The 23,305-nt window shown below is 40.7% G+C and overlaps 1 protein-coding gene across 4 annotated transcripts in view; it reads left to right on the top strand.

The window, feature by feature from the left end:
- Positions 1-2,399: 2,399 nt before the first annotated feature.
- Positions 2,400-23,305, top strand: part of LOC127369371 (dnaJ homolog subfamily C member 13) — a 30,840-nt gene continuing 9,934 nt past the window's right edge. For 2 of the 4 annotated variants that reach the window (XM_051410652.1, XM_051410656.1), the window contains exons 1-31: positions 2,400-2,564; positions 5,715-5,795; positions 11,678-11,753; positions 12,491-12,640; positions 13,075-13,116; positions 13,214-13,414; positions 13,515-13,721; positions 14,508-14,603; positions 14,865-14,956; positions 15,223-15,389; positions 15,833-15,912; positions 16,025-16,194; positions 16,295-16,327; positions 17,066-17,165; positions 17,309-17,416; positions 17,553-17,708; positions 17,800-17,856; positions 17,951-18,072; positions 18,275-18,350; positions 18,547-18,642; positions 18,742-18,882; positions 19,906-19,923; positions 20,870-20,952; positions 21,186-21,339; positions 21,517-21,620; positions 21,721-21,880; positions 21,976-22,038; positions 22,141-22,242; positions 22,389-22,493; positions 22,823-23,025; positions 23,184-23,268. In XM_051410652.1, coding sequence (XP_051266612.1) covers positions 5,728-5,795; positions 11,678-11,753; positions 12,491-12,640; positions 13,075-13,116; positions 13,214-13,414; positions 13,515-13,721; positions 14,508-14,603; positions 14,865-14,956; positions 15,223-15,389; positions 15,833-15,912; positions 16,025-16,194; positions 16,295-16,327; positions 17,066-17,165; positions 17,309-17,416; positions 17,553-17,708; positions 17,800-17,856; positions 17,951-18,072; positions 18,275-18,350; positions 18,547-18,642; positions 18,742-18,882; positions 19,906-19,923; positions 20,870-20,952; positions 21,186-21,339; positions 21,517-21,620; positions 21,721-21,880; positions 21,976-22,038; positions 22,141-22,242; positions 22,389-22,493; positions 22,823-23,025; positions 23,184-23,268 — 3,315 coding nt within the window. In that variant the 5' untranslated portion in view covers positions 2,400-2,564; positions 5,715-5,727. The remainder of the gene's footprint in view (positions 2,565-5,714; positions 5,796-11,677; positions 11,754-12,490; positions 12,641-13,074; positions 13,117-13,213; positions 13,415-13,514; positions 13,722-14,507; positions 14,604-14,864; positions 14,957-15,222; positions 15,390-15,832; positions 15,913-16,024; positions 16,195-16,294; positions 16,328-17,065; positions 17,166-17,308; positions 17,417-17,552; positions 17,709-17,799; positions 17,857-17,950; positions 18,073-18,274; positions 18,351-18,546; positions 18,643-18,741; positions 18,883-19,905; positions 19,924-20,869; positions 20,953-21,185; positions 21,340-21,516; positions 21,621-21,720; positions 21,881-21,975; positions 22,039-22,140; positions 22,243-22,388; positions 22,494-22,822; positions 23,026-23,183; positions 23,269-23,305) is intronic. The other 2 variants (XM_051410655.1, XM_051410654.1) reach the window with 2 other exon arrangements.

Raw genomic sequence — 23,305 nt, 5'->3', positions numbered from 1 at the left:
GCCCTCTTGGGAGCCAAAATGTGTGCTAAAGTGCCCTCAAATTAGCTCTTGGGAGCCAAAATGTGTGCTAAAGTGCCCTCAAGTGTCCTCTTGGGAGCCAAAATGTGTGCTAAAGTGCCCTCAAATGACCTCTTGGGAGCCAAAATGTGTGCTAAAGTGCCCTCTTGGGAGCCAAAATGTGTGCTAAAGTGCCCTCAAGTGCCCTCTTGGGAGCCAAAACGTGTGCTAAACTGCCCTCAAATGACCTCTTGGGAGCCAAAATGTGTGCTAAACTGCCCTCAAATGACCTCTTGGGAGCCAAAGCGCGTGCTAAAGTGCCCTCTACAGTGGTTAGGACGCGCTATATGTGCCCTTTTTTTTCTTTCCGCCCCTGCCCTTCAAAGGTCTTTGCACGCCACTGTTCTTGACACTTTAGACTTGATTTTGACATTGTACTGACATTTAGACTTTCTTTTCTAAGTTATCTACGTTAATAAATAAGGAAATCTCCTTATTTAGACTAAACCAGATTACCCTCACAGTACATTTACATTTACTATGCTACTCACTGGTTGTTGTATTAAGTAACAGGAAAAGCTTTAGATTGTGATCGCAAAATCAGGCCACTGATCAAACCACAATGACATATCTGACACCAGATTAAGCCATTGGCAGCATGTTTTGTAGCATTAGTGTTTTTCTTCTATAACTTCAAACATTTTTCATAGATAATCATATAGCATCCACATCTCCCTGTCTCTCAACATGACTGCCTGTCCATCTGTTAAACTCATTTGACTCCATGTGAGCCAAATAAAAACTTCATAGGGACTCAGTTGCACCGTCTCCTTATTCCCTGTCACTGGAGCCTAAAGGACATCGCTATCCATTCTGTTAAGGAGGTTTCTAAGAAAAAAGAAGGAAACTTTTTTCCCTCATGTCTCTCTAGCTGTAATTAAATTAGACTAACGGGCAGCGCATGGTTGGTCACCTAATCAGATGCCTCATAACGTGACCACTCTGTGCTGCCCCGCTCATGTTCACTGTGCAACATCAGTCAGTCACAGAGGCCAAGATGTTTCCCCTTTACCTGCAATCGCGGTGAGTCACTTAAATTTGACACAGGGACTAGACACCACTAGGTTAAAATCATATTCTGAAGGGTTGTAAGTCATAGATTACTCTTCTCAGTTTTTGTGAGTGTCCCATATGTTGTTGCTGCTGTTCTACAGTGGTCAGTTAGACCATGGCGGTTACTTTTCTTTATTCACATGTATTTCAGCTCTTGCGGCAGAACCGGAATAAGTGAAATCCAATAATGTCATATGTGCAGCTCGTCTATGAACTACTCTGGCAAACTGGCAATGAAATTAAATTATAGAAGAATGTGGGTCATTGCAGAGCGAAAGTATGCAAAGAAAATAATTAAATGAAAGCACAAAATGTAAACAATAAACAAAAGCCTTGTAATAAATCATTGTGGGCTTTTACAAACCAGCAGCTGACAGATGCATGTGGAGTAAACTTTAGTGGATAGGATAGGATAGGAAAAACAATGGTTTACATATATTTACTTAGTTAAGGTTGTGGTTAAATTATGTGTACTCATTTTCTTTTCAAGTAACTGAGGGACTCACTTGCTAGCTAACCACCTATAGTTGATATATATTACTGTAAATGGTGAACCTCCAGAGATTAGTTTTGCAAAGTGTTTATAAGTTAATGACCTTAATAACCTTAAAATCACTTTATTTCCCCATATTTGTGTGTGTGCCTGCATGTGCATGTGTGTATGTGTGCCAAGTACGTTTTTATCCTATAGTCTCAGCTTTCATGTAGGAGTTAAACTTGACAAATACTGTAGACTGGCTGGACTTCACCCTGACCAGAGGTATTGCTGCATTGGTGGGGCAGTGTCCCTAGAGGGCATGATAATCCTTATTACCTCGTGTATGCTTTTACCCAGCAGGCCACTGACACTTGAAAAAGCTGCAAAACAAACAAACAAAAACCCTTTAAGAGTTCTTTCAACCTCCTATAAGATATCAAAAGGCAAAACATGCCGAGAAATGTCAGTTTCAATTCAGTTTCCGAGTCCAATTTAGCATTGTGACTGTCAAAATTGAGTTATTGTCAACATCAGTCCATATTTGCTCCATGGAAAATATGTTCGGTGTAATCTATGCAGTCGTTTATGAACCCAAATGGAAACTGAAGATTCTCCAGTCCGCATGTAGCTTCACACAAATAAACTGTTCCGAGATCGGTTTCGACTGTACGTATCAATACAAACACCAAAAAAAAACCACGAAGAACAACCGATCCCGGGTCAGCTGTCTCCACCATTCCGGATCCAGACAAACCAATCAGCTGACAGCCGCATGACAGGCAGGCCTCGCGCGTGCGCAGTTGCACACTCTTGGTACCAGGAATATGGCAGCGTCCTGAGCCCTGTTGTGGGGAATACGCCGTAACTGAGCACCTTTCAGCATCATAGCGGGAAAACTGAGACACACCGGCCGCACTCAGAGGAGGGTGGGGGGCTGAGGGACGGCTACGAATAACACCCGTTAGCGATTTTACAGGTAAATGCACCCTGCCACCACCTGCCACTGTCTTCAAGCCATCTTCTTCCATGTTTGCCCGATTGAACCCCGCTGCTAATGCGACCAGCTAATGTTAGCTCTCTCTCTCTTCTCTCTCTTCTCTCTCTTCACTCCCTCTCTTCTCTTTCTTTCTTGCATTTGACAGTCAAACGCTGATAACATTTGATTGTGTTCAGGTGGAGCAGCAGCGTCGACGCAGCTCTCACCGGTCCTGTCTCGGTTGTTTTTAGCCCGACAGTTAACCCGTGTAGGCCCGCTGCAGTGGAGCAGAGTTGGGCTGAACGCCTGAGAGCCAGGTGACGTTAATGCTGCTTGTCATGGATTTTAAGTTACCTGACAAATGGACCTCGCCTTTTCTAGCTGTTTTTAACGCATTTTTTTTTTTTTTTGTATCTCTCTAATCATGCGTGGAAAGAGCCGTGCGAGTTTTTTTTTTTTTATTATACTTTGCATAAATCCCTGAGAGAATATAGGGTAGGGTGTAGCATAGGATGGAGGAGAGTTAGTTCCCGTCTTGGTGGAGAGAGACTGATTGCTTCACATAATTGGCAAATAAAGGGAGGACGTTGCAACATGTCTTCAGTGCAGAAAAAGCTTTCCAGAAGAAGGAAAAAAACCATATAATATACGTTAAATGCGTTAAAGCTGTGTGAAATATTTCATTCTGGAGGTCCAGGTGCCCCTTGTAGATGTTTTATTTTAATGGCCATTGCTCTGCATTGGCTCTCCTACTCTCAGTTCTTGTATGGTGAAAGCTTTATATTCAACCTAATTATTAACTGGAGATGGGAGAAAGGAAAAAAAAAATAGTTATGGCCATATAATTGTATAATAGCACATGATAGCTTGACCCTTGTACCCACACTGATGCTGATGTGGTTTTTGCCTATTCTTTACAGGGAAACTTTTTTTTTTTTCCTCCAACAGCTGTGAGAAACAAGGTGTTTGAACAGTGTCAGTTGTCGTGACACTCGCAACCTGTGTCCGTACCTGCCGTTGACAGTTTTCAGTTGTTCAGATAAGTGCCATTTAGAGGTTTGATACAATCCTATTAGTGGTTGAAGTAAGCCAGTATAAATAATAGGGTTATATTTAGCTATGATGAATAGCTGCTTTAAGTTCATCAAAAGTCGTCAGACCTGTCTGGAACAAGTTATTATGTAAATGTAAAGGTGCTTTGCTTTGGGCATTTATATTTACTTCGCTTTACTCCTGTTTACTTTTTTTCTTTCTTGTGCTAAACTTTGTCAAGGATATCCGATTGATCTGCATACAGGCAGGAAGGAGCCGGGAGGGAGTGATCACATGACCCAATCCTGGAATCCGCCTTGGGTCTTTTTTTACACTCATCACAGTAATATAATAAAGACTGCACTGCCCTCCGCAGCAGCAAAGAGCACGCTGTGCGCTGCTTGCTGCTAACATCTCCTATTGTCGATCCATCAGCCCCCCGCTTTGGATTGGATTCATTATGCAGCTCCATGAATGCGTGTTTGAAAAAAAAACTGTTAATGCAAAACTTGGCTCTGGACTGTTCCTTGCACCTTTTGTTTCTATAGGACAGACATCAACTATTGAGATGTCGATAATGGCTAACTTTTAAAGGCCTTCGTCCGGGGTTATGCCACCTGAACGTAGCTTGTATTTGCGCCCTGCCCTCTTTTGAACACCAGACAATTGTCCGCATGGTGAATGGTGGATTCCATCATGTTGTGGCTATTTTGCTGCTACCTGCTTCAGCTGCACACTAAAACAGAGAGGAAGGAAAACTGGTGTTAGATTTTTCCAGGATCCTGGCAGAGTGCTGACACAGGTTCCCCTTGTCACAGTGCGGCCGCCAGCAAATTACTGCACTAAGGATCAGAGAGGCAGTTATTCCTTCCATTTGCTCTATTCTGGTCTGTTGACTGTTGTTGTCTTTAAAGCCTTCCTCTCTTTATCCAATTGAACCAATCTCATCACAGAGTATCCCTCCTAATTTCCCACCAATGCTTTGTGTTTTGTCCTTTTCTGATTTAGTGATAATCAACCTATTGTTCAGGTTTGAGAGCCTCTGGCTATCTTAAAGTAAAATTACAAATACTAGGCCAAAACACAAAGCCTAACCCCTGTTTATCTACAGTGATCAATAGGCCACACTGGCTTTGCACCGGACTTTATTGACGCATGCTCAGCTGGTGCACTGTTGTGTTGTTTTTGTGACTATGATATCAGGCTGGAATGAGAGACCTTTACTTTGTCTCTGTTTTGCTGAGCTGGTTGAATCCCAGTGGCTCTTTAAAGGTCCACTGTGTAACATTTAGGACGACCTATTATCAGAAATTGAATATATTATTCATAGGTATGCTTTCATTTGTGTATAATTACCTGAAAATAGGAAACATTATGTTTTTGTTACCTTTAGAATTAACCTTTTATATCTACTTTCCATGAAGGCCGCCATGTTGATCTGCAGTTTTTCATGTGTTTCTAACCACCGTAGTTTCCTCCTCGTGCTTGGAAGAGGACGGTGCAACGAGAGGGTTGCAGCCTGTAACTACACCACTAAATGCCACTAAATCCTAGACACACTGGTCCTTTTTAAGTATGCCCCTTTTCAGAGTGTGGAAATACACGCATGAAGGAGAGCGTGAGGATATTAAGGAAGAGGGGTTTATTATAAACTGTAAGTCATGTGCTGCGAGCTGCATTGATGCTGTGGCTCATAACTGAGGAAATTACAGTCAGTCATGGAGCGATGGGCTATTCTCCGTCGTTGGAGAATCACTCTTTACTCAGTATTAGTTCTGCAGCTGATGGGGTTGTCTGGTAGGATTTTCCCTCCGAGCTGCAAAATGACACATGACTGTGTGAAGTGTGTGTGGCAGTATGTTGGAATGCTTGTTACATACACTTGATGTAATAATAACCTGCAAAGGTGCAAGTTGTTTGGTGACTTCTTATAGAGCTAACATTAACTGAGACATGAAGACCTGCTGGTTTTTTTTCTGCTGTGTAATTTAAAAATATAATACTTCAGGTAATGTTCAAATGAAGATCTTCCACCTATGTATTTTCTGAACGCTTTACGTGTACAAGAACATACTTCTTTATCCTAGTCATAATAACTTTTCTTCTTTTTTTTTTTAGGTCCTGTGAAAAGATGAATGTCGTCAAAGAGAACAAAGACTTGGCCTGTTTCTACACTACAAAACACTCCTGGAGGGGAAAGTAAGACCCACCACTTGTTTTTTAACCCCACCGATATCAGAGCTGGTGGCATTGTCTGTTTCACATCTTCTTCGTTTTGGTTTATAAGCCAACATGAACCTAAACTGCTTAACCTTCATCAACTTTTAAAGGCAGTTTGGGAAAATCCTAAAATCCTGACTCAGTGCTTCCATTGTGTTGACTTCCTTATCTTAGCCAGGGATAGGAGGTATGCAGACCACTGTCAGCAGTCACTGATCAGCATTAGTGACGTGCATCTTGTAGAGCTGCACTGTCTTATGAAATGTAACCCAGAGAAACAGATACTGGCAGTGAACACAGCACAGGACTAGTACTGACAGTCATGTATTGTATGGATACAAAAAACATGAAAAGTTGCTTTACCCAAGGTTACAGATAATATTCTTTCTCATTCTTCTTTCTCTTACTATTTTCATTAAAGGTACAATAGCTTTCAACCTACTTTTTACACAAGTGATAGTAAATAGATGGTTTGTTATAACCCCAGTATTACATCTTGACTTGGGATAAGATAACATCCTTATCCCAGTACAGTACACTGATATTTTGGTACTGTAGCTAGTCAAAAGATGCACTTAATGTGGGACCTTCTACAGCATCCCAGACAAGGTTATCAAACCTTCTTTCATGTGTACTATCTTCCCTGTAAGGATTATAAGGTTAGAAGATTTTTGGTGTACTCGGTAATGCTTCACAAGATTGATTTTTAACAGATTTTCTTCCTCAATCTGCTTTTTTTTCTAAATTTAATCAGAACAGTAAGGTGCACTCTTATGTATAGTATGCGTCAAGTGCAGCTGTGACCTTATATTAACAAGATTTGAGATGTTGACATAAAATTAGATGTGATTGTACAGGACATTACAGGATAATGAAGCCAACCTATGATGTAAACAGATGTCTGAATGTCCATCTATTGATCAAATGTATAACACATCTATCAGTGCATAGCGTATCTGTTTGTTTTTATTTTAAGATTATATCACGTTAGACACTTAAACCAATATAGGCCTACAACTAAATAGGTCTTAATGCAGATACTTGGTGGCTAAAGGATGGACAAGTTCCAGTTTGAGCCGTTAGCCAGTGGGATCACATTACCAATACCTGCTCTCTAAATGTCTTTGTCCCATTAAGGTCTGCCATTGACTTGGGTAACTTAAGCAGGGCTGCTGAGCATTAGACATCATCAGAGCTTCATCTCACTAATGCTTCCTGAAGTGTCTGTCGGAGACGAGTGTTGATGCATGTGTGGTGGACAGTGGAGGCCGATTCTGAACCACACAGTGACGCACTTTAAACCCGCGCTGTTGGTTGATCTGAATGGGTTGACACAAGCTGACCTTGGTCCGTGACCCTCTTCCTGACCTGGCTTGAATGTGGATCGGGGATTGAAACTTAATTTATTGATATTAACATTTGAAGGTCATCTACAAGGAAGGAGAGAAAGAGACAGAAATATGAGAGCGCACAGGACAATATGAGGAAGGGGGCAACCATGAGTGACCGTGTGAGCGAAGAGAAATGAAAATGAAATTGCACTGGGTGCTTGTGTAACGTAGTGTAATTCTGTGGTGTGTCAGAGAGGTTTAACTACAGTTGCAGACACAAGTGTCCGAATGCTGGAAACCAGAGATTATTGTTTTTACAGCAGTCTGATATGGATGGGCCAAATGCAATCCATTTGATCTATGTCATCTGCTGCATGAAAAGGGTACAAGTCACACACAGCTTTATTAGACCAACGGAAAGAGAAAGCGAAGGTGTATCAGGATATCCTCTTTCATCTTGCTTTATGCCATCCTCATACAGCGTGGGCTGCTTTTGTCTTCAGTGTAGTAAACCATGTGTGCTAACTCTCCAGATAGATTATTTTACCAACCAGTTTAGTTTTAGATAAAAACACAGCATTTAAAGTGTATTTATATATGTGTCTTATAAAGAGCCACACTAACAAAAGATACCCAAAGCACCAGATTTTGCCTAATAGTTTAATTAACCGTGGTTTTAGATGAATGAAACTGTCTCAGGTAGCAACGGGATTATCTCAGACTTAAAACAGTTATTGTGGCACAGATTAGAGGAGCATAGCTCTTTGCTGTGAATACAGAACATGTTCCCTAAAGTAAACTTTAATTAGACTCATCTATGATTAGCAGCTCCCTTTGGCCATATATAAAAAGTACTTTTGTCATGTGAATAGCGATTATGTTGAACTATACGGGTGCTTATTTCAAGTGCAGATAACAAAAAGGCCCAGATTGACTTTAATTAAAAGGCATGTACAAAAACCGGGCCTCAGCTCCTAGTTACAAGTTTGACACATACTCAAGCATATTTTTGATATCTGGACTATGTGGCTGATTGGTCAGGAGACAGGGAGAATATCGGTCATCAGTTCTGTAGGGAGTTGAAGGGTAATAAAAAAAGCCATGATGATGTGGTGTTGCTTTGTAGTTTCCCCTATTTTCTGCCTGGTTTCCTTTTTACATATCTAACCCTAACTAAAGTGTTTCGTAGTCTTTCAGACTGTATGGTGACATAATCAAATTTGTAAAAATCACTGAATGTCTGAGACTGAAATTATGGTAGACTTAAACAGTTGTAGGGTTACTTTAGGGGTTACAACTGCATTTTTTTTCTCTCTGTGCTCATGATCATGTTTAATTCAAGTCTTGTGACTCTGGCTTGTAGAGAATATTAGATTTGTGTCTGTGTGTCATCCTAATGAAGGGAATTTGCATGAGTTTTGACTCAAATGGATTCTCTTGAGTTTTCTGCGTCATTTACGGGGTTTGCCTTTCAAGCACAGCACTTCTCTACACTTTATTAATGCATGAAGATGCAAATTGCAATCTCCTTTGAATCTTCTTTGAATGCCTTCATACTTCATAACAGCTTTATGACCAGTACATAGGATGTGCTATTACTCTCTTGTACCTTGTGTTAATTATATATTAAGGTTTTCAGTCGTTTCAATTGTTCTTTTTACTGTGCAGTGGTCTATTGCTCACATTCAGCTGTCATTGCATCTCTGAAATCTAATGTTTATTGACGCTTGTGTAGGGGATTATGTAGTGTTATCCTAGCTTTTAGTCAAACAAATATTTAGCATAGTCTTTGTGAGAAATTTAGTTTGAGAAGGACAGGCAGTTGTTCAGTTGTAAGAGGGTTTAGTCACATACAGGAAGTTGCTTAATGTGATACATTATGAAACCCTGGAAGTGGAAGGAAGAGGTTTCAAAACATGTTGTACAGTAAAACTGAATGAACAGTGACCTGTTGCTTATCAAAAATAATATCCTGTAAAGCTTGTTTATAAGGTTCTCTTTTCTCATGTATTTCCTCTTCAGAATCTGAACCAGCTTTATTGGTCAATTATGTATACACATACAAGGAATTTGTTGTATGAAGAGGAGACTGGACTGTTGCATACACAAGAATGTGAAGAGTTAATGGACCGCTCTTTATTTATGTCAAACAAACTTGGTAATATAAGCAGACATGGTGTTTACTGTGACGGCTTAGCTACCACAACCTAGTTTTAACTCTCTGCTTAGTTGATTTTCATATCTTTTGTATGAATGGAAATGTGAACCACTGCAGCGCGAGTTGCAAAATGGCCAGACGTAATGCCAAGTGTGTGATTTGTTTTGTTACATAGGCCAAAACATGCAAAAGCACTGGTAATGTTATTTTAATTCCTAGGGTCACTACATGTTGTGATAAAAATCCTAATTTATTCTCCCAAATTAACTTAAATATCAACTCGTCCCTCCTTCCTACATTAAGGTTATTACTTTATTTCAGTTGGTTACTTTGTCTTCTACCTTTCATCGACAAAGCTCCAGCTTTTCCTCTGTACTTATAACTGCATGACTTGGCTATGGAGCCGTCTAGAGAGGCACTTGATGCATTTCTATTTATACTGCAATTTACATGCTTCAATCAGAAAATCTGTCTGTATGTTTCAAAGAATGTTCTTAATGGTCATCTTTATGCTGTTACGCACGCTTTCATTATGTTCAAAGACGAACTCTGTGACTATTGAACCTTTTTATAATTAAGAGTATTTGATATATGTATGAAAAGAAAGTAAAAGGCTGTTAACTAAACAGATACTGATCAGCATCATTTCAAAATCTTACAGCGACGTACAGTAAAAATGTGAGTCATGGTTGACCTTACAAACGCACACAGTGGCCAGAGACTGTTTGGATCTTGTCTGTGTACTAAGATAGAATTAAGGAGAAAAAAAAGTCAGCTCACAGAGAATGAATAATTAACTAGGTTTGTGCTGACACCCAGTTAAGTCAGCCTCTTAACACCAAGGTCACAAAGGGTAGAGAGACAGCACCCTGAGATCAGAACAGAGTCGTGGTACCGGACTTTGTGGTCCAAGATGATGGAAGAAGAGAATAGTGGAAAGGAAATTTCAGTGTCAGGCGACAACAGAATGAATTCATTCATACAGGCTTTCTAATGGCGAAGGTACACACAAAGGACGTGACATTTGTATACTTGGGGAGAAGGAAGGAGACTGACTGTGGGATGTGCCTTGACCTAATATTTTACTTCGGCCTCGCCTCAGGCCGCTGCCTGTCTGTTTATGTTAGTGCTGTACTCTGTACACAAGTACGAATGCATTATGCGGAAGTAACCTCTCAGTTTGATAGAACTTACCGCTAACTTCACTAAACTTCTTCATGTCATCCGGACATAATGAGGATGTGCAAGAATGAAAGTAGCCACGTCAGCATGTTCAGTGTACAGGCTAATAGCGCTATGGAGGTGCTAACGAACATGTTATACATAGACGAACATACATGTATACCAGATACAAATAAAACCCTCACATTTAACAGACTCCAGGCTTAAACCTAAACCTCGCCAAACCTTATTTTTTACATAACCAAAACCCTCAAATTACCCATTTTTAAATCAAACACCCGGCAGAATGTTAAGCTGAAACCGTTGGCAAACCACACAGCAATCAAAGACACACAGACATGCTTGCCTGCTCATACACACACACACACACACACACACACACACACACTCACACACACGTCATGCAGAAAGATTGGCAAAATCGAATTTCTCACATCCTTCCTACTATGTGAGAAAGCTCCACTCTCACAACAGTTCAGATGAATTAAGTGTTCGATTCAGTGTCAGAGATTGACTCAGAACTGCTATCGTACGATAAGTTGTGACGTTTCATTTTAAAATCGTTGACTGATGCAGTAAATAATAGAAAGAACAGCAAGTTTTCTAGTAGCAATGGCTGGGTCTAATCGCAGCTGCAGTTACTTCAGTCCTATGTATATTGAATAGTCATGGCGAGAATTAAGGCTACATGTTCATCAGTTTCAGTCCAGCTAACTGTCACTAACTGTCTCTAACTGCAAAGTGTCACTTAGTAATCTTTTCTCATACTCTTTTCACACTGTTTGGGCCTTATCTCAACCGTTGCTTCATAAAACTGTCTGGAAACTGACATAATAAAACCTGTATGTGTATGATATCATCAGTCAGCTGAGCTCCAGTGTTGTCCCCTGTTGTTGACTCATCATTACCTTACAGAGGGCTACAGTGGGGTTGCAAATGGACCTTTTCCTCTCACACCACCCTGCTCCCATCTGATGTAATGGAGTTTTATTTAAGGGATTACATATACAGTGATTGGCACACGTGAGATCACAAGTAAATAGAGTGATGTTCAGAGTTATTAGGGCTAACTGGATCTGGATCAGCTGCTTTCCCACATTCACTGCTAATGTTATGTGACCGCCTGTGCTGTTGTAGGTGTTGGTGATGGGTAGGCTGTGTTTCTGACTCATCCCATCTCTGTGTTCCAGGTACAAGCGAGTCTTCTCAGTGGGGACGCATGGCATTACCACTTACAACCCTACCACGCTAGAAGTAACAAATCAGGTCAGTATGTAAGCAACCTGTCGTAGTGGAACGCCAGTGTCATTCAGGAAGCTCCTCTTTGCTGAAGCTATCAGTGCCTCACAGGTGCTTATGGGATGTGTTGTTCTTGGATTCATGTGGCTATTGAAAATCCATTTGAAGCACATTGCTCTTTTTCTGAAAGCTAAAAGGCAGTAGTTTTAACTTCTTGTGCTCAGCCTTTAAATATGCTAAGCTTTCAGCTCTGCAGTGGACATGCAACCGCGTGTCTTTACACTGATTGCAACATAAAACATGTCATAATCAATACACATTAGACACGAGGCCTCACTCATTATCCCCCTCAGTCAAGAAAATGGCTGAGCAGAAAAATAGCATCAAGGTTTAACTACACTTAACTTCTCTTTAATTCCCCCTGTTGAGCATTTATGCAGGATATAAACATTTCTTTGTCAGCAACTATAACGTCTCTGATGAAGACATATTTTATATTATTACAACTGTGTTTTAGAATATTTTCATTCATTATCTGTTTAAACACCAGCCTCTACTCATGGGTGCCCACTTGAGGAGTTACAGCTGGTAACATTAAATCTGCTTACAGTGTTATAAACTTTATTAAATGTTTAGATATTGTTTATAAATGCTAAATAGGAGGGTGTAAAGTGTTACCATAACATTGTTTTTCATGTTTAAATTGCTAATGTGTGACTATAACAATCTGTTTATGTCTGTGTTGTTGCTGTCTGTGTTGCCAGTGGCCTTATGGAGACATCTGTGGTATCGGTCCGGTAGGAAAAGGTCAGGGAACAGAGTTCAACCTCACATTCCGCAAAGGAAGCGGCAAGAAGTCTGAAACGCTCAAGTTCTCGACAGAGCACCGGACAGAGCTGCTCACAGAAGCACTGGTGAAGATAAACCCTCACAGCTGCATCACTTCACAATGATTAAACAATTGTACTTCATAAAGTTCTCCGAAGTGGTCTTTTATGTGGCCCATCCATGCTTTCTAGTTGTGTCATAGCGGCACATTTTGCTGTGTGGTCTAAAAACAACCGCAGCAAAGTCACGTAATGTACGGTGCACTATTTTGGAATGCAGCGCTTGCAAATCACTGGACCTTTGACTCACTGTAGGTGTTCATCACAAAAGTGAATCAGCATATAATTTGTTGCTGTGATGAAATAAACTCATTATGCTGAGCTGCTTCGAAACCACAACAAGGATGGGTATTTCCCCATAGGGCTAATTAAATGCATTTGTAATTTTGCAATGAAGGCAATGCTTCGTAAGTGTTGCACAGGGATGATCTAGTTGGTTTGTTTTTTTTTCTTATTCACAGAGATTCAGAACAGAATTTTCAGAGGGAAAGATAACAGGCAGGGTAAGTACTCAGATCTATAAAGAAAAAAAATATCTAAGTATGTTTGCCACTGTGGTGATACTAAAATAAATGTATTTCAACATGTGTGTTGAAACAGCGTTACAACTGCTACAAGCACCACTGGAGTGACACGCGGAAGGCTGTGAGTTTAGAGGTGACACCAGGTGGCATCGACCAAATTGACCCACACACCAACCGGGTAGTGTGTTCCTACGACTATCGTAATGTAGAGGGCTTCGTCGAGGTCTCTGATTACCAGGGAGGATTCTGCATCCTTTATGGGGGCTTCAGCAGGCTGGTAGGCATTCATAGAGTTTGTTTCTTTTATTTTATGTTGTTACGTGTTGTTGCAACAAAATTAAGATTCCCTTTCCCTCCCTTTTGCCTCTTTCTCTCAGCATTTGTTTGCCTCTGAGCAACGGGATGACATCATCCGCTGCGCCATAGAGCATGCCGGGAACTTCATCGGTATCATGCTACGGCTGAGGAAGGAGGCCCTTACCTTCGAGGATTTTGTGACGGACAGGTTGGGGAAGTACAGCTCAGACGAGAGCATCACTTCACTGGCTGAGTTTGTGGTGCAGAAGATCACTCCTCGACACCCGGTTAGCCTGCTTCTCCTTGATGCTCTTAGTGTTGTGTGGTTCTCACAGTGAGGTCCAGGGACCCACCAGGACTCCCTTGTCAAATGTGCAGCAGTTTAATAAGACAATGACCGATTTCATTGACTGTTATCACCACATCTGTGGATTATAAAAAGCCACTGACACTGTAACATTATGCAAACTTAAGTATTAAATGTGTTAAATAGAATTTTTGGAAAGGTTTGAGCCATACACTATTTTTCTTTGCTCTGTGAATCCGCTTCTAACATAGTGATACAGAAGATAATTAGTAACACAATTCATCTCTGCTTCTAATATAGTGGGACTTAATTTAACAAATTTTGTAAACTTTTGTATTTGTTCATGTTACGCATTTGGGGTTTCTGAACTTTTATAAGTAGTGGGAAATATTTTGTGTTTGACCGCTTTGTCTCTAATTTCAGATTAAATTCACACCATTTTAGCATTTACAAGATCTTAAAGTCAAAGTCAGACTTTTTTTTTTGCCTTTCTATAAAAAAAATAACCAACCAGATGTTCACTATAACTCTCCCTACTCCTATAAAGTGGTATACCATTATATTGAATGCTAGAAATTAGTTTGATAGGATCTGGTGTTCCCATGGGAAATATGAATGTATCTTATGGTAATCAACTGATGCGTTTCATTTTCAGTCATTAGCAAGTGCCTACTTCTGCTCTCAAGCTGTATTTATCAATTATTTTTAGCAGTACTATATATTTAATCAGGTCTGTTACCGTTCTCTTTGTGCTGTCTTTCATTAGGAGCCTGTTAAGCGTATACTGGCCCTGACAGAGACATGTCTAGTGGAGAGAGACCCAGCTTCATACAACATAGTCACTATCAAACCCTTCGGAGAGGTGAGCGCTCAGAAACTACAGTGACATCAAGGCATACAAAACATTCCCACTGAAAACCATTTTGTTCCGTCTATATTGTACCCCTGCGAAGATAAATGTTAATTGAATTGCCTGTCTTTGTTTCATTATGTATGAACTGCATCACTGCAAGTTAACAGCTTGGATGAAAGCATTTGAGTGTGTGTGGTATGAGTAAACTCTCCCCTCCCCCTCCCTTTCTCTGTTTCTCTCCCTCTTGTCCTCCGTCTCATCTCCCTTCAGGTATTTGCTCTCATCTGTGATGTAGACAACCCTCAGGTGTTTACAATTGAATTCATCAGAGGTCAGATCAGGAAGTATTCCTCCACAGAAAGGTACGCAGATGTAACGCATACAGTTTGTTTGTATGTATGGTGTGACACTGCAGGCCTTTTTGAGTTTGTTAAATGTTTGCCTGTTTTAAATTTTAGCCTTTTTCTATACTGCGTACTTCATTTATAAGATGAGTAATTTGCTTGTGTGCATGTGTCTGCTGCATATCCTTAACTCTTTCCTGCTATTGTGTGCTCACTGTCGGTTCTCCATAACACAGATCGTTTGTAATGCATTTAGCTGAGTCTGTTTGTACGTGTGTCTGTAGGGACTCCCTGTTAGCCAGCCTACTTGATGGAGTCCGTGCATCAGGCAACAGGGACGTGTGTGTCAAGATGGCCCCCACGCAGCGAGGGCAAAGATGGGGCCTACTGAGCATGCCCGTGGATGAGGAGGTGGAGAGTTTGCATCTCAAATTCCTGGCAGCACCTCCTAGTGAGTCCAAAGCCTTCATTTCATGAGATTCATGAAGTTGAATTTCATTTTATATCACACATTGAAGTTGGTTTGGATGGATATTTTTGTTTAGACAGTAGTATCCACATTAGTGGTGTTTTTACTTAAGTAGTGCTATCAACGTGGCTCTGGTATAGCAAGGTTGTTCGGTCCCCAAAGAATGAATCGTAGTCATCCCTTAACTTTTCATCCAGCACCACCTTTAGGTCAGTTTGTGCCTCTTGTGTATTATCATTACATTCAAGTCACAAGATTTTTTTACAAAATAAATATCCATTGAAAAAGAAAAGATTGTCTAAGAAAGCTAAATAAAATGGTAGTACACATTGTGCCCAAGTACAGTGTTGCTGTAGACTCATAGCCCCACTTTAAGGTTATATATTCTTTTGTTTAATTTCTCCATCCCTCTTTCCTTTGGCCAGATGGAAACTTTGCAGATGCAGTGTTCAGATTCAACGCCAACATATCCTACAGTGGAGTGCTGCATGCAGTAACTCAAGATGTGAGTGTGTTCAATTCCTGTGTGATTTATGTCCATCCACCTGCCCAAGCAGGATTCACACTCATTTCCCCGTCTTTATTTCTCTCTGTGTCTCTCTCTTTTTTCTCTTCAGGGTCTTTTCTCTGAGAACAAAGAAAAGCTCATCAACAACGCCATCCTGGCTCTTTTGTCCCAGGAGGCTGAGTTGCCGGCTGTTAACGCTGAGCTGGAGAGCCATTTCCAGGCCATTCGACGCCTGGTGGCCTCCAAGGCTGGCTTCCAGGCTTTCACCCAGCTGCCTAAGTAAGAATGCCGCAGTTATTCCACTTCACCTTCCTGCTTTTATTTCTAAGTATATTTTTTTGTTGAGCGGCTGGTAACAGGCATGCTCTGTCATTCCAAGGTCTGGTCAAGGGTCTGGAGTCACAGATGCAACGTAAATATGAATCCATACATCTCAGTCTGCCCTTTTGCCTGTCACTGTATCCTTCTTGTTCTTTCCCAGAGTCTTTCTTAGTTGTCTGTCGATCAACCTTCTCTTCTTTTATCTTTGTTCTGCTTTCATCTCAGGCTTTTAGACAAGCACTTCAGAAGGGAGGTTATGTCACTCAGCCGAGCTGTCTGCCTCGATTCGTCTTGACCTTCCTCTCTCGACATCTCATATTTTATCTCTCTCCCACTATCTGCTTTGCCCATTCCGTTCTTTACATTTCCATATATCACAATATTGAAGAACCCTAGTAGTCTTTCTGGGTCACTGAGATGTATGAGAGGAACTGTATTTACTGTTTATTATTTGTTCCTGTAAAGCAAATGAGCCATAATTGATTTTCCTGAAAGATTCATTGCTAGAGTAGCTTGGTGTTTCCTCTCACACAACCACAAGACACAGATCACTATAAATACATAAATGGTTTATTTTTGCTTTAAGGAAAACCTCTTTTATATTGTTGCACTTTGATGATTAGTGGAAGATGTGATCCTTGTATAAGTAAAAGAAACAACAAGCCACTTCTGAAGCAATGAATTCTTTGTGTATCCAAACCCCAGACCTCTTACAGTATTTATTATGATGATTTATATTCAATGTTTTTTTATGTTCCTCAACTTTTTCAAGGCATTGCAATTGTAGTAGTGTTGGTAAATCTTTGATGTGTGTGTGTGTGCGTTCCAGGTTCAGGGAAAAGTTGGGAGTAAAGACGGTAAAAGCTTTAAAACGGAACAACAACGGTGTGACACATGCTGCTGTAGACATGCTCTGTGCCCTTATGTGTGTAAGTATTACCTAAATATCTGCTAGATCCATACATAAATATCAGCTATTTAACATATATATCTTAAAAAACTTTATTGACTGGTATCTTGATGTTTGACTGAGATGTTTTCTTTCACGTTTTTCTTTCATGTTTCTCTCCAGCCGATGCACGATGACTATGACTTGAGGCAGGAGCAGCTGAACAAGGCTTCTCTGCTGTCCTCCAAGAAGTTCCTGGAAAACCTCCTTGAAAAATTCATCACTAATGTGGTACATTTCTTTTTATTGTCAGCAAGCTGTTTGCAGCTTGAGCTCAGCAGAATTAAGACATTTAATAATTGTTTCATATAGTTTCATGGGTTTTTTTTGTATCCAAGGTCTTAACTGTCATTTCCTTTTTTTTCAGGACCATGGAACAGGAGCATTGGTCATCAGCTCCTTACTGGACTTCTTAACGTTTGCCCTCTGCGCCCCCTACAGTGAAACCACAGAAGGGCAGCAGTTTGACATGCTGCTTGAGATGGTTGCTTCCAATGGACGCACATTGTTCAAACTCTTCCAGGTAGCTCACTTGTGTGAACACATGACAGTAATATGGCTGATATAAATCCAGTAGATGCTTGTGTATTGAATGATGTTGTCCTTCTCTCTAGCATCCCTCTATGGCGATAGTGAAAGGAGCAGGCCTGGTGATGAAGGCCATTATCGAGGTAAGTCTATTTGTTTGTATGGTGGTTTACACAGTGCATAATTTAGTGTTCATGCTTAATGATAATAATCAACCTGGGTTTATTTTAAATTTAGGAGGGAGACAAGGAAATAGCCACTAAGATGCAGGAGCTGGCCTTGAGTGAAGGGGCTCTTCCAAGGCACCTGCACACTTCTTTGTTCACCATCAGCGCTGACCAGCGGATGCTTACCAACAGGTCCATCTTCAATAAATCCACACACTCACACACGCAATTCTCTCTATTTACATCTCCACAGTACTCTTATCTAAAGAAACACTCATTGCGTGTAACAGTAGAAATAGCTTCAGTTTCTACAGTAGATAAACAAGAAGATGTGTTCTCTAACAAACAAGTAACAAAATGGCTCAGCTGCTTATGTCCGATTTTTCTTTATCAGGCAGCTGAGTCGGCACCTTGTGGGCCTGTGGACGGCAGAGAACCCTATTGCCATGAACCTCCTGAAGAGGATATTGGTAAGGCTACAAATCAGCTCAGTTTAGACCTTTAAACAAATGTTTGATGCTTGTCCAATATTCATGGCAGAAGCTATTAGTATAATGATGGTGGTACAGGCAAACTACTCCAGGATGCGAGCCAATGCTTTCCCCTGGCAGCCGAGGCACCCTGTTTAAGTCTTTACCCATTTCTCTTTGTCTTTTGCGCTCTTAGCCGACAGGCCTGCTGGCGTACCTGGACAGTCCAGACTCGGTTCCGGAGAAAGACGTGGACAGAATGCACATCCGTGACAACTTGAAAATCGCCACGGTATTTGGACAAACATGTCGCAACTGCATAGTGTACAAAGAGCTCAATAAGAAAGTGTTTGGCGTCTGTAATTGTTGTTTTTATATTTGTTTCCCACAGGACCAGCTAAATCGAAACAAGGTGCCCGAGTGGCAGCGGATAGCAGGCAAAGCAGCCAAAGAGGTGGAGAAGTTTGCAAAGGAGAAGGCCGATATAGTGTTGATGCACTGGAGAGATAAAATGGGCATAGCCCAGAAGGAGGTGAGGATTTATTTTCTTTTACAAAGGGACTGAGGGGCTGATTGACCTTTTATTTACCAGATATGCTGCTGCTGCTGCTGCTGCTGCTGTTGAGTTTGTCTGCTCAGGTGTCTCTAACTGTTGCTCCGTCTCCTGCTGATGCTGAACAGTGCTGCTGGTACCCACAGGCAAACTCAAAACACTTTTCAGCTGCTGCTGTCTTTTATGCATGAAGAGCAGTGTCCGCTCTGATGCTGCCTGACCTTGGAGAAGTGTCATGTTGAGATGCAATCACATTTGATTTTTCTGTGCCTTGCATATTTGCTGTTCAAACTGCTCGTGCAAATTTTCTTAAATGTTTCACATACATTGTTTTTTCTTCAGCTTTGACAAAAGTTTTCCATTACAGGTACATTCAAAGGTCACTTTCGATCTATATCTGAACTAAATGTCATAATTGCATGTAGTCAATGTGAGGAGGAGGAGGTCATTCTTGTAGGAAGTGTGTGGGTTGGGTAAAGGTTAGTGGTGTCATCTATAGTGTTAAAAAAAAACGTAGGGCACATCTGCCTGCTTTTCAGCTTTTCTACAAAACAATCAAATCTACTTTCAAATAAAGCTTTAACCTCAAACTGACTTCACCTGAATGTCACAAGCTTCCTTTACTCCTTTTTTAACTTCGAATGACTTAAAATGGCTGATCAGCTACATATTTTGATTGGCTTGCTTTCCCTCAATATTCCCTAATCACATCCATTATTTTGTGTTTGCACCACATGCTCCATTTGTATTTGTTGTTAGCAATTCAGTAGGTAGTCTTGAAGAATATATTAATCTAGTGGACATCAAGCTAATAAATCTGAAGCATTTAGTGATAATTTTGCATGTCAATCTCTTAGTATGAGTATGATGCACTCCGGTGACCTGTGACCCTTTTTGTTTCGATTCATCTCTGTTTGATCCAAGGAACAATAATCTCTCTGTGTTGTCTCTGCCCCACCCTCCCCTTGTCTTGTGTGGTTTCTATGCTGTCAAACAATGCAGCAGGACAGAAATAACCTGGTAAGTAGGACTGACCAATGGGATCCGTGCCATTTTATTTCCATGTTCTTTCTCTTCACCAAAACATTTTTCCACCCTCATGTGACATATTGAGTGTGTTTTTTAATTCAGCTGGCCGATGATCTATTATCATCTACAAAGGGATTTTCTCATGTGTCTTCATATAGATTCACAAAGACAAAAATAAGTCAATAATACATGACACTGTAGACAATAAAAGCATAGATTTGAACCTGACTCTTGTTCTGCTGTCAACAGCAGATATGTTCAGACTTGAGTACCTGTAGTGTTTTGTCATTAATAAATAATGACCACATTTAGTTTGACGCATGTGTATAATTACTATCAAAAGAAGGACCTTTGCCAAGCTGCCTGCAAAGCCTCTGGAACTGTATTTTTACATTGCTCACACCATTTTTGATTAAGCTGGAAATTGGCCATATTGCTTTATGGCACCAAAGAGAATTTTTTTAAGTAATAAGTTACAGGCTTGAGGAGTAACATCATGTTTGCAACAAGAATCCACAGATTTATAAGAAAACAAAATGCTTCACATGGATTATCAAGTGCTCCCTCTTCAAAGATCTGTCTCGCCCAGCAAGAATTACTGAACACACCCAATTTTGGGATCCCATCTTGGTTTTTGTGTGTCATAACCTTTTTTTCTATGTTGTTGCATTGACTATGTTGTTTTCGGATGTGTTTCTTTTTCTCTTATTGTTCTAAAATCTGACTTTCTCCCTTTTCAAAAAATGTTTTGTTCCATTGTAATACACACTGGTTCCATTTATTTCATTTCTGCTGTTCTTGTGGTGTTCATGTTATTCATGTTGTCGCCATTTTAACTTCACAATTCTCTTTGTGCCATGAGCTGAAAATATATTGAATGATGATGGAGCAACTTGAAGCGGTTCCTCAGAGCATTGCTCCTTTGGTTTGTTTTCAGAACCCAAACCAAAAGCCTGTCATCCTGAGGAAGCGACGGCAGAGAATAAAGATTGAAGTCAACTGGGAGCTTTTCTACTACAGGTAGAAAATTCTAGTTTTCTTAAATTATTTGTGTTACTTCAGCTCCAGGTATTTAGGATCTCAGCGTCTTGCTTGAGTGTATCTCAGTAGGACGGATGCTTGCTATGTTAAACCTGCCTTACGTAGAGACTTTTTGTTGTGATACAACGTGGCTTTTGCTCGAATAAAACCTCCAGCCGTCAAGTCGTGTTAAACAAGGCCCCGACCCTAACCTGCTCATCTGTCTTCTCAAGATTCCAGCTCGACCATGCACGGTCCAACCTCATCTGGAACCTGAAGACGAGGGAGGAGCTGAGGGACGCTCTGGAGGGGGAGATGCGCTCCTTCAGCGTGGACCGCGAGCTCGGCAGTGCCACCGTCATCTCTTGGAACCACCAGGAGTTTGAGGTTTGCGCTCAGTTGGATTATGTTACACTCACTGATGTCTCTCATTTGATTCTAACCATCAATATCTGTGATGCGCTGGAGTTTTAGGCCAGATTGGTATATTGTGATACTCCTGTATCTGTAATCCTAAAATACAGGGTTGTAAAAAAATCTGAGGGTAAATGTTCTTGTTTGCAGGTGAAATACGAGTGCCTTTCAGATGAGATAAAGATTGGGGACTATTACCTGCGTCTGCTGCTTGAGGAAGATGAAAATGAGGAATCAAATGCCATCAAGAGATCGTAAGACTGCAATACAACAGCCCAACCAACTATGCTGATATTTTCATTCTGTACTGAATTTAAAAAGCTGATTCATGTCTCTCCCTCTCTTTGCTCTCAGATATGAGTTCTTCAATGAACTGTACCATCGCTTTCTGCTTACACCCAAAGTTACGATGAAGTGCCTGTGCCTACAGGCGCTCGCTATTGTCTATGGGAAGTGCTACGAGGAGATTGGCCCATTCACAGACACAAAATACATTGTGGGCATGCTGGACCGAGTAAGTACAAAGTACCACTGCACTGCACGGCAATGGAAGTATTTTTATGTCTTCTAATTAGTCCTGAAATCTAAAATACTCTTCTGTGGTTACAGTGCACAGACAAACTGGAAAGAGACAGACTCATCCTCTTCCTCAACAAACTCATTCTCAACAAGGTAAGCTATTAAAAGCAACAGCGCCTCTTGGTATTGCCTTTTCTTTTAACCAACATTTCAGTCTCTTTGTCTTGAGTAATAACACATATTTTTGTTCTGCAGAAAAATGTGAAGGAGGTGATGGACTCTAATGGAGTCCGTATATTGGTGGATTTGCTCACCATGGCCCATCTGCATACCAGCCGAGCTACAGTGCCCCTACAGGTAAAAACATGGTTGTAGCTTTTGAGTTATATTTTTATGAAAAACAAAATGGATCTATATATAAATTGACATTGTAATTCTCTATGAGCCATAGATGAGATTAATCTGTCTGGAGTGTCAAACAGAGGTCTTGTTAATTTCCACAGAGCAACGTGCTGGAGGCGTCACCTGACATGAAGAGAGAGAGTGAGAAAGAGTGGTACTTTGGCAACGCAGACAAGGAAAGACGAGGACCTTTCAGTTTTGAGGAAGTATGTGATCTTCTTGAAATGTCTAATTCTTTACTGAAAAATGTCCCTCTAATGTAATATATAGAAATCTAATAATTCGGACAGGTACTGATTTGCAGGTAGACGGACGGACAGGTAGACTTCAAATGCAAATTTGCATTTGAAGTCTATATTATATCTGTATAATAGTCAATATGACCAGTTAATGTAATTTGATGTTATCTAGAGGAGACATCTTGAGAAATAATTGCATCATTGCATCCTCCCAGTTATATAAATGGAATTTGTTTAATTTCACTTGAACAGCAACCACCCCTACTCATATTATGTTTTTACTTTTGCTTCTCCAGATGCAGGAGTTTTGGAACACTGGCGTCCTCACAGCGAAAACACGCTGCTGGGCTCAAGGGATGGACGGTTGGCGTCCCCTGCAGGCCATCCCGCAGCTAAAATGGTGCCTCCTGGCCACTGGACAGGCAGTGATGAACGAGTCTGACCTGGCTACACTGATCCTTAACATGCTCATCACCATGTGCTCCTACTACCCCAGCAGGTGGGTACCTCTGTGGTTGTACGTCCAGAAAATTGTATTGGAAATGTCTTTTTATATATTATAATATCATTTAATTATGCAGTGTAGTATGTGTGATGATTTAAAACATTAAACTATTAGGCCATGATTGTAACAATGGTTATTTACTATTTACTTAGGGACCAAGATAATGCCATTATCCGTCCTTTACCGAAGATCAAGAGGATGATCAGTGACAATGCTTGCCTCCCTCACATTGTCCAAGTAATTATACATTATAATACGATGGTGTCATATCCCT

This window comes from Dicentrarchus labrax, unplaced genomic scaffold (genome assembly GCF_905237075.1).
Source record: "Dicentrarchus labrax unplaced genomic scaffold, dlabrax2021, whole genome shotgun sequence".
Lineage (NCBI taxonomy): Eukaryota > Metazoa > Chordata > Actinopteri > Moronidae > Dicentrarchus > Dicentrarchus labrax.
This window is presented reverse-complemented; position numbering and strand designations above follow the sequence as displayed.